This window comes from Gouania willdenowi, chromosome 2, assembly GCF_900634775.1.
Source record: "Gouania willdenowi chromosome 2, fGouWil2.1, whole genome shotgun sequence".
NCBI lineage: Eukaryota > Metazoa > Chordata > Actinopteri > Blenniiformes > Gobiesocidae > Gouania > Gouania willdenowi.
Window position 1 is genome coordinate 3,072,892 of NC_041045.1, and position 14,125 is coordinate 3,087,016.

Here is a 14,125-nt window from a genome sequence, read left to right on the forward strand (position 1 = left end):
TACAAGCAGATAACCTCCGTCACCCCCAGGAAACCACTTTTAGACGCACTGTTCAGGAACTCGCAATTGATGTCACTGTGACCTGGATGAATTGGGTTCTAACTGAAATTTAAAAGATGAAATGGATCGATTTCAGACACTGATGCTTTTAGCTTTGTTTAAAACTTCTTTGTGAATCAGATTCTTAAAGAGACAAATATTAGTTTAAAAAGACAGTTTTATTGTAAAGATCGGAGGTTCCCAAAGTGGGGTACGTAAGTTGTCATAGGGGGTACATGAAAAAAAAATAAAAAAGACCACCCATGGTTACTGATTATTATCCATCCATCCATCTTCATACCCGCTTATTCCCGTTTAACAGGGTCGCGGGGGTCTGCCGGTCTCTCCGGCTCTCATAGGGCGCTGGGTGGGGGTACACCCTGGACAGGGTGCCAGTCCATCACAGGGCAACACAGACACAGACAACCATTCACTCTCTCATTCACTCCTATGGGCAATTTAACCTTACAGTCATGTTTTTGGATTGTGGTAGGAAGCCGGAGTACCCAGAGGAAACCCACGCAGCACGGGGAGAACATGCAAACTCCACACAGAAAGGACCCAAGTCCACCCCAGGGCTTGAACCCAGGACCTTCTTGCTATTTTATTATTATTATTCGATGCACCAGCTCAGATATACAACACACACATATACACACAACAAATGACTTTCTGTGTTTTTGTTGCCATTGTGTGTGTTTTTGTTGTCATTTTATATATTTTTGTTTTTGTTTTATGTATTTTTGTTGTCATTTTCTGTCTTTTTGTTGTTGTTTTGTTTGCTTTTGTCGTCATTTTTGTGTTTATTGTCATTTTGTTGTCATTTTATGTATTTTGGTAGTCTTTTTGTGTATTCTTTGTCATTCTGTGTGTTTTTATATCATTTTGGACATTATGTTGTTGTTTAGAGCTTTTTCAAAATACTTTGTCTATTTTTCTTCCATTTTTTTGGTTTTGGATTTAAGTTGTGCATTGTTTTGAGGGGCCACACAAAATTTGGATGTGGCCCCCAGACCACCAGTAACCCATGTGTGACTTAGAATGAAATATACATACTTTTTATTAGAGATGTGCAGTCTTATCGGCCCAGAGATATTATTGGCCGATAGTTTGACATAAAATGTAATATTAGTTGACAGTGGAATAGGTTTTCCCACAGATATTTATTTATTCATATATTTATCCATATTTCCCCCTCTCATGTCTGCATTTCTTGTCTCAAGTTGACACTACATGTAGTGTAGTCTTTTCTTGACAAATGTGTGTTTTACTTTTAAAATAAATAACCACCACCAGCCCTAGAAAAGGAAAGGGTTGACATCCTTTATTTATTATATTATTAAAGGAAAATACAAAAATTATTGGGAAAAAATAAGTGATACCTTGATCACTTTCGGTAAAGCTGCGACGCTTTGGATCTGCTTATCTGTTTCTGCAGCTTTAAGAATAAATCAGAACCAGAAATACTTTATTCATGCAATGCACATGTGCATCAGATCAGCTCTGAGTTTGTCTCCACAAAATATTAGCATATTGTAAAAAAGCTAAATAAATGAACATATCTCATAATTTTCTGTAAATTTTGTCTGCCCCAACGTATACAGTATATTAACTATCTGGTCATTTGTTGCCTACTCTGGTGCACATTAAAGAAAAGGATGGGGATACCTTGGGAAAAATGCCAGTCTGTTGCAAGGCTTCTATGTAGAAAATACTTCCAAAATATTCAGATTTTTAATGAGCATGTAACAATCTCTGTATGTTTTTCCACAGTGTCTTTGTTCATATGTCCATGCTCGTGTATATGTATTTGTGCAAACTACTAACGCTACATTTCAAAGCTTTCCCCCTGTATTCCAATGCACATCTTGCCCTGTGTCACCCTCTCTGCCTCTGCTAACGCTAATTGTATGTATTATATGTCTAAGCCTCAGCTCTAAGCCATATCACACCACTTTGGCATTATCCTGTTGAGAATAGCTTATCTTTGCTCTTATCGTTTCCATACAATCAGCCACTGAGGTGGAGTGGCGTTTAAAGGTTCCGTTGTGCTGCCGTTGCTGCTTTGTTTGTGTTCCTCGGCAGATGTGGATGGGGAATCGGTGAGCGTGTGGCGAATAGGAATGATGAAGACGGAGGGAAAGGGCGAAGAAGAAAAGCGAGAAAGTCTTCCACAAGAGAGCATCTGAGTCTGGAAATGACTTGCAAGTCCCTCCGCCTCCACTCTGAGAGACTGTCTCTGTCTCTAAGGCCTGCGGCAAGACATGAGCACGACATGCTAGTCCACTGCAGCAGCAGCAGCAGTAAGTGTGAGCAGTATCAGACGTGGGCGCACACTGGGGAGGGATTAAAAGGAGATGTGGACGCTGGGAGAATGTAGGCATCAAAGGACATCGGTAGATAAAACCAAAAATGTGTGAATTAAAGGAAGTCAGGCGTGTAGCATGTGTGTCCATCTTATCAGATCTGACTACATCATACAGGACGTATAAAGAAAAATCTTCAACTCAATCTATTGCAGTGGTTCTCAACCTTTTCACCCCCCCCGCAACCCCCAAATATAAAGGTTCCATAGAGCGGGGACCCCACTGCAGCTGAAGGTGGTTGAACACAGACATGAACATTGAAGAACAGTCATGTGGAGACAGGACCATCTATAAGGAGGAATAAAGGGGAGAGATTTTTGGGGTCCATCCATAAAGTCAGTAAAATGATGGTCTATTGTTCCATGAATCTGTGATAACCACATTTATTTATTATTTATTCATCTGAATAATATCCACTGTTATCCAGGAACGTTTATTATTATTAAAATCCTTGTTTTAATCAGAAATAAAATGGGTTAAAAAAAAAACAAAAATGGTAGAAAAGTTGGTAAAATGGGATTTTAAAAACCAGAGAAATTGGTTAAAAGTTGCAAATTAGAGTGACCAAAAACAGAAATAGTGGAAAAAAAAGGGTTCAAATATTGGCTTAAAATTGGCAGAAACAGGTAAATAATGGGCATGACAAATCGTGAATGTGTTTAAATCAGCAAAAATAAGAATGAAATATGGGGAAAAGAGGTTAAAAGTGACAATAACGTGTCAACATATGTGACATTAGGTGGGAAAAGTTGTGGAAAGGGTTGAAAAGTGCTGAAAAGAGAAAAAAAAGGCACTGGAATTTGATGGAGAAATGGGAGAAATGGATGGAAAATTAGCAAAACTATGGCAAGAAAAAGTGACAAAAATAGATTAAAATATGGCAAGTTTGGTGTAGTTGCAGAAAAATGGTTCAAAAAAACAAAAAAACAAAGCAAAACAAAGCTGATCTATTGGACGGGTTTTATATAATAAAAAAAGACACCAGTGAAACATGCTGGTTTAAGATTCTGCAAAGAATATGGAGCAAAAATAGAGGATCGCCACTTTAATGGTAACTGTAGAAACTCTCACGCACTGTGACATTTGATAAAGGCTCACTGGTCCAGAAAAATGGAGGCCAACAAGGGGTTTCACACTGGACGCAACAACCAATCATCAGCTAAACAGTGTTTTTATCGTTCTCACGGCTGCATTCAACAGCAAGCAAGTTAGAAAAACAATTATATTAACAGGTCAGGAGGCTTTTAAATAGAAATGTTTACAATAAAAGCAGCACTAAACAGCATTTCTGCATCAACGCGCAAATAAAGGTAAAGGAAAGCTTTGGAATAGCCTCTAAATGCATGCTTCAGCTGGTTTATTCAATCTATACTCACACAGGTACTCCACGATTCACAAATACATTAGAGGTTGCTGCTAAGTGTCTACATTCTAGAGAAACCTCAATCTTTGGGAAAATATGTTTTGCTGCTCACTTTGGGAAATCTTTGTGCAAGAACGGCTGCTATGATGTCATGCTATGATAGGTGAGAAAAAAACTAGGGAATCAGAGCACCTGAGAGTAAAATCAAGGGCACACTCGTTGACATTTTAAATGAATGGAAAATGTATTAAAGCTGATATCCGTAAGATAAAAAGAAGCGAACGTCTCGATGCCCCTCCCTTAAAAGTTCCACTTCCTGCCCCTGCCTCTACCAGAAGCCACGCCTCTAATTTCGTGCATGCGCATCGCGGAACATAACAAGGTTGCATTGATATATGTCTATGGATCATCATCGTTATTCTTTTGGCAATGGACATTTCTGAGGTAAGAGCCAAAAGCATTCACTTTGATTGACAGTCTTCGCTACAGGAAGTCGAAGCCTTTTGGCTGGGCGATCCTGGCGCAATTTTCTATTTGTATAGGGGTCTATAGGTCGAAGGTGGGACTTATATACATTGACGTATATGAATGACCACCGGCAGTAGACCATAGTTAAAAACTAGTTAGGTATTTTATCGCATTTCAAAAGAATCATACATAAACATAGATTTCGCAGAAACTCCGGATGTCAGCTCTAAAGAAGGATGGAATTAAAGCTATTAATTGAGGTGCAAAATTCCATTTCAATCAGTTGCATGTAGGGTCAAGCAATCAATCCTGCTTAGTAGAGTCATTGTGCTGCTTACTGCCACCTAGTGTCATGGAGGAATATCTGTGTGAGAGTTTAAAGTTTAACTAAACCCAAAAAACATATTTTACTGCTGAATGATTATATTACATTCATTTGTATCCCTAGATCCTAAGTTCTCAAAGTGGGGTACGGGTACCCCCCTGGGTACGCAAATTGTCATGGGGTTTACGTGAATGGAAACATTGATTAATGTACCCAAGTTTGTACTTTACACGACTTATAAATAATACATTAAGTATGTAAGGCGCCAACAATATCCAAGCAGTAAATGACATATCAGTTCCTGCAGAATTTGCTCTTTCAAATTTCATTAATTTTGTGAACAATTTGTATTTAATTTGTGGAAATTCTAAGTAATTGCAGAAAAATTGACTTTTTTTTGTTTAAATTTAAAATTTAAAATGACTGCAGTCATGGGAAAAATGAAATTCTCCAAATATTGTGGAATATACACTGAATTTGTGTATTTCTCTCGCTGATTTATCTACAACTGAATTATTAGGTAACCTGAACAATAATTCATGTTTTTTCTGTCTTTTTAACTTTCTCCTGCAAGCCGAATTTGATGGTCTAAAGGGCCAGATTTGTGCTGTAGGGCTACATTGTAGATGACGTTACATTATTATGTTTTTAAGTGTGCAGGAGAAGGGGGTACATGGCTTCAGGTTAAATGTCTGAAGGGGTACGGGACTGTGAAACGTGTGGAAACCACTGCTCTAGATGATAAACAGTCTTTCATTGTATTAAACACATGCAGGGGAAAAAACGCAACTCTTGACAACCTACTTCTGACTCCGCCCCAGTAGGTGGCGCTGTATCCTTTACAAAACAGTATTGACCGATGTTTGTGTTGAACCGAATAGCAAGGTAACATAAGCATTCCATGTATTTTGAGATGTTAAGCTCCTTTAGCTGAAGCAGCATGAAATTGGTTTCCTCCTCGGTCTAAAAGGCCCGTTCACTAGGTGTTAGTGACCGCATCAGACCTTGATAAACTACCTCACTCCTCAATGCATTTTTAGCTTGAAGTTGATTTGTTTTCATAAAAAATACTGGGCACTTTTATAAATGGATGTAGTTACTTTTTTTTTTTTTTTTAATAATAATAATAATAACTCAATAGAATCAGAATCTATAATGAAAAATGTAATTTGATGATTTATTAAACACACCAGTTGTTTTTGATATTAGTACTTGAACTACAGTTAGTTATCTATTACATTTTCTTATAAATTAAAAAAAAAAAAAAAATGAAATAAAGTGTATTTCAAACCATTTTGTACTTGTGAAGGCGAGTTTTGTAATTATTGAGATTGCGATATATCACAATTTAAATCATATTGTTTAGTACCGGGATATATCATATTGTGACAGTCAAATTGTGAATCGTATCATCAGATCCATGGCATTGCGCATCGCTAGTACACGCCAAGCCCTATTAAAGGTCCCATATCATGATATTTTTCACCCATCTCCATTTGTTCTAAGAACCACAAAAACATAGTATTTAAGGTTTATTTTCCCAAACTCACCTGTTTTCTAGAGTTTTAGCCTCTGAAAAGTCACTTCTGATCAACTCTACACAAACGATTTGATGATTTGCGTCCTACTTATGCATATTCATGAGTGGGTGTGTCTATAGACGGGACACTGACTTCCTCCTCCCCACACGGTGACGTAGGGCCAGAGGACGGCCCGCCCTCCTCCCACCCACTCCATAGCCAAGCTCATGCTGCTTTATAAACATGAGGGTTTGTGGGTGTTACTGTTTACATGTCAATCACGGCAGAGAGCTTCCTGGAGGCGTGGCTTCTCCAGCTCAGTGCCGCATCAAATTCGTCATTAAAGTGGGAACGCGTCATCAATTTGTAGCGAGGTGTTTGGGCTCACCCTGCAGTAAGTATGTGTATGAAGCCCTAATAACACTTTATGATGTTTAAAGCACAGAAAAGTTAATTTAGCGTAACATGGGCCCTTTAACTCAATTGTCATCACATTATCTAGGTGTGTTAATCGAGCTACAAACTGTCCCAGTCCAGCCAAGCTAACCCAACCCAGTGCAAACCAAAGAAGAGACTCAGTTATCAACCTACTGTAGGAAGCAGAAAGCAGCCGCTGAATGCTCGATGTCTCCATCAGACGTGACTGTGTGGGAACTCGCTATGCTGATTGGGGAGCAAATTGAGAGAGGAACATTGTGCCTTAAAGCCCGCTGACTGTGCCCATCCATCACAGCCTGTGCCTGTTTGTCTTTGCCTATGTTTAGGTGTGTTTCTATTCACCAAGCATTTCCATAATTGCATTTGCCGTGGGAAGAGTAGCACTTACTCTCAATTTCGGCTGTGATTTATCAACCAAAGCGATTTGAACCAGTGCACTTGTTCATTTATCTCTGCGCTGACCTTTTTCTAGAGCAAAAACAAAAGGTTGCCGTCATTGTTTGTTTTTCTATAAAAGACTTTTGTGAAAAAAGCCATCTCCGTGCTGCCAAGGCTGTGATGGAGGAGGATATGGCTGTGACATTGACGACATGTCATTTAAGAATAATTACTCTGCCACAAAAAGGGCGTTTTCCTAATTCCACGTTTGATTTGTGAGGCTGTGGTAATGGACAAAGTGAACAAACAGAGATGCAATAAATAAATAAAATACATAAATAAAATAAATGCCTTCTATTCTTTCTTTGTTTTAATGTTGCAATGCATAAAATGTGACAAAGTTCAAATAAGGCATTAAACAAGGGGAAACTTCAAGATTTATTCCGACAAACGTCAGAGTTGTTATTGCTTCTCTGTACTGAGAGTGAAATAAAATAGATGTTCACTGATTTCCCTGGAGATGATGAGTGCGAGACCAGGGTGAAGGAGCGTATGGTATGTGTGAGGGCGGCCTTCTCAGAGATTTCTTACATGAATTCAAGCTCTGTGGAATACAAATACCATAACGCTACATTAATCCCACAGCATCAGACACTGAACATTACCCCTCACATTAAATGAGCTCAGCTACAACATGTTGTAGTGGCAGAGAAGACGATACAGATAAACATTTACAAAGAGATGATGACTGGTGTTGAAATGTGAGGATTTGTTTTTCTTTTTCGCTTTGACAGTGGAGGGAATAGGGCATTCGATTTTCTGTGATCGCGGAAAACGGACGAAAGAAACGGAATTTTTACGTTCCAAATATTTCCAATTCCGCTCAAACCCCTTCGCTGTGTGTTAGGGTTTGTCTAGTGATCGTGTTATCTAGGGATGTAACGATTAATTGTAAAGCAGTTAAAAATCGATTCATAGGTATCACGGTTCACATCGATTATCTGAAAATTGAATCGTAGTACTTTTTTAAACAGCAGAGGGCGCTATATTTCCTTCTCTTGTCCAGAAGTGTTGGCGGTGGGCGTAATCTGCTACTACTTTCTTTCTGGCTGCCTACTACTCTTAAACATGTTCATAAATGATTCCTTACCCCTTTAGCACCAAAAGAATATCTGTAATATTACGTGAATATCTGTAAAAGTCACGTTAGCTCTGTCTGCTAGCATACCATCTCTTCTTCACTGATAGAATATCTGCATGCCAACCGACCACTGAGTTACCAGCGCCCTCTGCTGGTCCAAACAAATATCTGACGTAAATACAGTGAAATGACTGTTTTATTTTTTTTAAAGTCAGTTGCACTTTTAAAAATAAAAAGAACTATTATGCAGTTTTGCATTGTTTACTATAGAACCAGAATTTAAATGAATAGGCTTCTTCTTCATTTGTATTATTCCTTTATTTATTTCATTTCAAGATTTATTTTTAGTTAAATTGCATTGTTTTGAATAGTTTATCAAGGGATTCTTTTGACAATGAAAAATAAAAGGAAAATAGTACAGAATTTTCTATTCTTTCCCCCCAACAAAATGAAGGAATATTTTTTAGTCATTTGTCTACAGTCCCATTTTGTAAAATAAATCTTGAGAGAATCGTATTGTGAACCCAGTATCGTGAATCGAATCGGGAGTTGAGTGAATCGTTACATCGCTAGTGTTATCCCATGACTACAATTACATACAGAGTTTCATCTGAAGTGTGTGTTTATTTTTTAATGTGTTGTGATGAACAAGCGGTTCAGATTATTATGACTGCATTCAAATCTGAAAAGGCATTGGAAAAGAGAGAGGTTTAGCTTTTGGTGTATTGGTAAAAATGGTCACGAGTTTATCTGGTGCTACGTCACAGCAGAAGCATGTCCAATCACACGGCTGTGTGGGATTTCATGGAAAACGTGGGGGTGATTAATTGGTTTGCAGCTACTAAAGGTTTCACAAATAATGTTTTGGGACCATAAAGCACATTTTTACTGTTTCTCTTCCAGGGTTAGCAGTGTGGCTAATATCGCTCTCACAATATAACCTTACATCGTTTTCTCAGCTTTTTGCTCTGAAACTAAAGATTTGTGTAAAACTTGCTCTATTCAACGGCTGATTACAAAAAAACGAAGCAAGCCAGAAATAAATGATCTTTTTTGATGAAAGTAGAGGCTTCAATCTTTCAGAGTCTGGTGTCAGATTTCAGATAGTCATAGTAGAACATATTCTATGGGCCTTTAAAATCAGTCAAAATGCTCAAAAACGGCTGGCACTGAGGGGGGTATAAAATCTGAAAATGGCTGGCACTGAATGAGTTAATAGCCAGTATATTAGGTTACCCTCAGTGTCATTCCAGATCAGTTTAAACATTAAAACTGGGGTCGGCAACAACGTTGCATCCGTGTCACAGGTGGTACGTCAGAGAATAAACACTGGCACTTTGGCAACGCCGTATTCGCAGCTTTTCTCGAGTTATGAGTCAAAACAACAACTGCAGCAACATCTACTGCCATTGCTATACACGCAAATAAAATCCCTCCTGCAACTAAAGCAAAAATAAAAAGTAAATCTATACCAAACAGCACAGTACTGACTATGAGCTTCATCAAATGATAGCTACTGATTTCAAACCTCTTTCCATTGAGGACAAAAGTTTTATCAAATTAGGCAATTATAATAAGGCTTCTCCTAAAAAGTCTGAACGCAAAACCTTACATTTTTGCAAAGTTTTGCTCTTTTGTTGATATAAAACAAATGCAGTGCTGTTATAGCTCTGATTTTTATGATATAACAGGTATAATAGAGTTGCTCCATAGTCTCAGTTTTGAGAGCGTCTTCCCAGTGTAATATGTTCAAAATACGTATTTTGTATTTGAGGTATTAAGACAAAAATATCTTTAAAATATGATTAGTTGTGCTTTCTATGACTGGAATCAAATTATTGGTTTGTTGGAATTGTTTTTTATATTTTGTGGCATTATTGATAATGTCCCACTCGTTAAAAAGACAACTTCAAACTGGTTTTCTATGTCACAAAGGTTGCCGACCCCTGCATTAGAAGTTATGGCAAAAAGACGCTATCCTGTTGTAAAAGTATGAAACACTTAAGCTACTGCGTGAAAGTTATTTCCAATTTGACAAACTCTCCGACTCAAGGTTTAGTCATTAGAGGACACACACACACGCACACGCACACACAGAGCCAGATGGACTTTCTGGCAGGCCATACCTTGACTCCATCTACGAAGGCCTGGCCATCACTGGCTCTCCTCCAGGAAATATCCGGCAGAGGCTCGCCCTCGGCCACGCAGGAGATCATGGCGGCGCTGCCCTCCACGGCCGTGACGTTTTTCAGCTGGATAATGTGCGGCTGGACTGTGAGCCAAACAGGGAAGAAGACAAGAAGAAGAAGAATAAATATGAATGTGGAAAGACCGGAGGGAGTGATCAGGAAAGACGGAAAGACTCATACGGGAACTGAGAAGGAGGCATGAGGTTCAGATGATACATGACTATTCTCGACAGTCGGAACAAAACCATAAATATACTGCAGTCGTACATTGAGAGTAATTCACAGGGAACAAATGGCTCCTGGTCGGTTTTGTTCTGCTTCTTTGGCTGATGTGCCAATTCTTTTCCTACCTTTTCTTTTTTTAAATATCTTGAGATGTTTCTCTGCACAGATGCATCCCAAGCACCGTGTGAATTGCTTTTGGCACAAGCAAACTGATGCATGTCAAGGGCACGGAGCATGTCATAGCCTCCCCATACTCACACATTGTATTTCAGCCCTTATCATAGCGCTGGCAAAAGAAGGATGGCATGGAATCCTAAAGGCAGAGCGAAGTGAATAGAAAACACTGACTACTGCACTGAGGGCTTTTAACAGCGGCCCTGGGGGAATCCTGGGACTGTTTGGTAATTTCAGTCTGGCGTGGAGGAGTCATCTCCTGGGATTTAGGAAGCTTGTTAAAACATGAGGTCACACACACACACAAAGACACACACAAACATAGAAAGACACGCACACAATACTAAACCTGGGAGAACGTTCAGCTAGCAAAGCTAGCAAATCAATATTCCAAGAATACCAGGACATCAACCCAGAGATACCACACTATGTTAAGCACCCTGTCCTGTCCCGGATGACATTGAACAGAAATCCATCAATACATTTTAGAGCAAGAATGCACAATATTTGATATGCTGATATGTTACAACTCATTTGGCAGATAAATGATAGCAATATGACATCTCAGGTTTGATTAATGAAGCAAAGCCTGTTATCATATTGGTTAAATACATCAACGGAATGGATAATGTCTGATACTTAATTTTAAAGCCAGTATCAGCCAATAACAATAAAGTCGCAAAAATATGTTTTCAGAGAATTGCTTCACAAATTGAACTTATACTGTAAGTGATATCTACTTTTCCTTGCCTTTTATCGTCTGACCCGTTAACACCATTTTGGATCAGCTGTTTGTGCTTTTATTTATTGACTGATTCATTAAAATATCACATTGTGTCAACGATGCTCAAAAAACAAACACCTAAAGATCATTCCAATGGTCTCATTGGCTCAATGGTTCCTCGTTTTCATGGCTCAGATGTTGACACAGACTGTAGCCATGCATGAAAGTCCGTTATATTGTTTTCAGACAAGGACAAAGGCATCTGAACTGTTCGCCTCCTGATATCTGTGTCCATCTGTGTATGAAAAGCTGAGGTAAAACCTGAAAGATTTTACCTCCAAACTTTGTTATCGTGTCCAACACAAACAAAACATTACTCAACCACTAAACAATCACAAGGAAGCCGTTTGCTCAATAACTAAGTCCCATGTCCTATTTATTTTTCAACAAGGAATCACATTTTTTTTACTACAGTGCAGCAATCTGATACGTTCCATATCAGGAGGCTACACAGAGAGGAAATAAAACAACTACAACCTGCACTTTTCTTCCTTTGAAGCACTGATTTTTACATATTGTGCTCAGCACACTATAGTTTGTTATGTGCCATGAAAGTTTACATTAAGTTTAATAAATGTATTGTCCTGGTTTCAGTAGTAAGAAACTATCTGTTTAATTAAACCATAGCAGGCCTGGATAAACACTGCTTTAAACTTTTAAAATAAAGACTTTGGTTTACTCTAACAATACAAACACATGACCGTTAGGTTGACTGCAGATTCAATTGTAGAGGTAAAAGTAACAAATTACAAGAACTCACGTTACTCTAATTGAGTTGCTTTTATGGGTACTTGTACTTTTTGAGTATACTTCTAAATCAGTAACTTTAATTGTAGTTCAGCACATTTTAAAAGAAGTTTCTACACCCAATCCTTACAGAGTAAGCTATTATTGTTTTTGTATCAAAATGATTGACGGACATTGTAAAACCACAAAAAATTAAATAAAAAAAAAAAAATGTAATGACCAGACATCAAACAATCAGATGCATCAAATCATAGCCGTCCAATCAGATTAAACGTAACGTACGGAGCCCAAACATGCCAGTTAAAGTTCATAAATCTGACATTTTTTCCATTTACTTGAATTCAGTTCATTGGTGTTATTGTATTTTTTAAATAATTGTACATTTTGACAAACCTTTTGTTTTATACAAATGCTTTTATGGGAAATAAAATTAGTTACAATTGTGCAAAATTTGGTCTCTTCCTTTTTAAATTTAGACATGAGATCTTTACTGTATGCAAGGGAACCGTACCAAAATCTATTACCAACAATAATAATTCAGTATTTTTTACGTATGACTTACTTGTATTTGAGTATAATTTCAATCATGTAAAAGCACTTCTAATTGAGGAGAATATATCAGTACTCTTTACTGCTAAATTGGCCGTAGGAGTGAATGTGATTGGTTGTGTGTGTGTGTTTGTGTGTGTGTTGCCCTGTGATGTACTGGTGCCATGTCCAGGGTGTACCCCCGCCTAACGCCCAATGAGAGCTGGAGATAGACCCCAGCAGACCCCCGCAACAATGAAAAAAGGAACAAGGGGGTCACAAAATGGATGGATGGATAGATGGACTTTTAAAAGAGATGAGGGCACAAATATCCAGTGACACTCACATCAGTCATACCAGTGGTGGTAAGCTACAATATAGCCACAGCTGCCCTGGAGGCATACTGTCAGAAACAACATTCATGCACAATTCATACCCATTCATGTGGGTAAAGTGCCTTGACCAAGGACATGACGACAATGACACGGATAGAGCAGGCTTCAAACCCCCAACCCTTTGGTTATTGGACGACCCACTCTACCACCAAGCCACTAAAAATAAAAGCATAAAAACGCATTTAAAACAGTGATAAAATGAAGAATGTTTAATTTTTCAAGCATGGCTTAAAAAAATCCTAAAAACTAAAAAACCTCTCTTCAGGGAACATTTTTAATTATGCATTATATGAGAAATTAAGGATTGCTAAAAGTTTCTCTTTTTTTTTAAACCTTCTACCTAGTTTTGTTAATTTGAATGAACTTTCCTGAACCCTTTATACTTTCAAACAATAGCCCCCATTAGGCTGATTACTATAATTATGCTGTATTATTCCAATCAAATATATTGGAATAATTACACTCGTGAGAGAAAAGTTTAGTTCCATGATGATGTCAATCAGAGCTTAAAAGCACTTCTGCTCTCAACCTCCACCTGTGAAACAGGCATTAAGTTGTCAGACAGAGAGTAAGTGACAGCTTTATACAGTCACTGTTGGCTTATGAAAGGGTGTTTGCAGTGACACTCCTTAGCCGCGTGCCTGCACTTAATGCATGTCAACACTACTTTCATCCTCTTGGTGGTGATGAATGACACGGCACAAAGCTGGCATCCCGCCCACTGACAGGTGTCACAAAGCCAACCAACGCCGCTGACTTTATTTGATAACGATAATGAGTGTTTGTTGTTTCACAGGAGAAGTTGGAGGAGTTTCACAGGCTGTCAACGACGATCAAAAAAATCCAGCCCTCAGACATGATCTGATCATATCAGGCTGTACATCAGCAGCCAATGATGTTCTGCTTATTGCGCGAGACATTCTGACAAAACAAAGAAAAAAACAAAAGACAGAAAAGTCACGTGCTCGGCTTACATTCATGGTAAAAAAGAACCTAAACGGGGAATCTCAATGTGCAGTTTGCAGTGGGAGTAGAAGAACAATGC

General features: G+C 38.4%; 1 protein-coding gene across 8 annotated transcripts in view; it reads right to left on the reverse strand.

The window, feature by feature from the left end:
• LOC114478280 (neural cell adhesion molecule 2-like) overlaps positions 1 to 14,125 on the reverse strand; it is a 277,638-nt gene that overhangs the window by 43,611 nt on the left and 219,902 nt on the right. For all 8 annotated transcript variants that reach the window (XM_028471279.1, XM_028471297.1, XM_028471263.1 and 5 more), the window contains exon 8: positions 10,165 to 10,310. In XM_028471279.1, the coding sequence (XP_028327080.1) occupies positions 10,165 to 10,310 (146 nt within the window). The remainder of the gene's footprint in view (positions 1 to 10,164; positions 10,311 to 14,125) is intronic.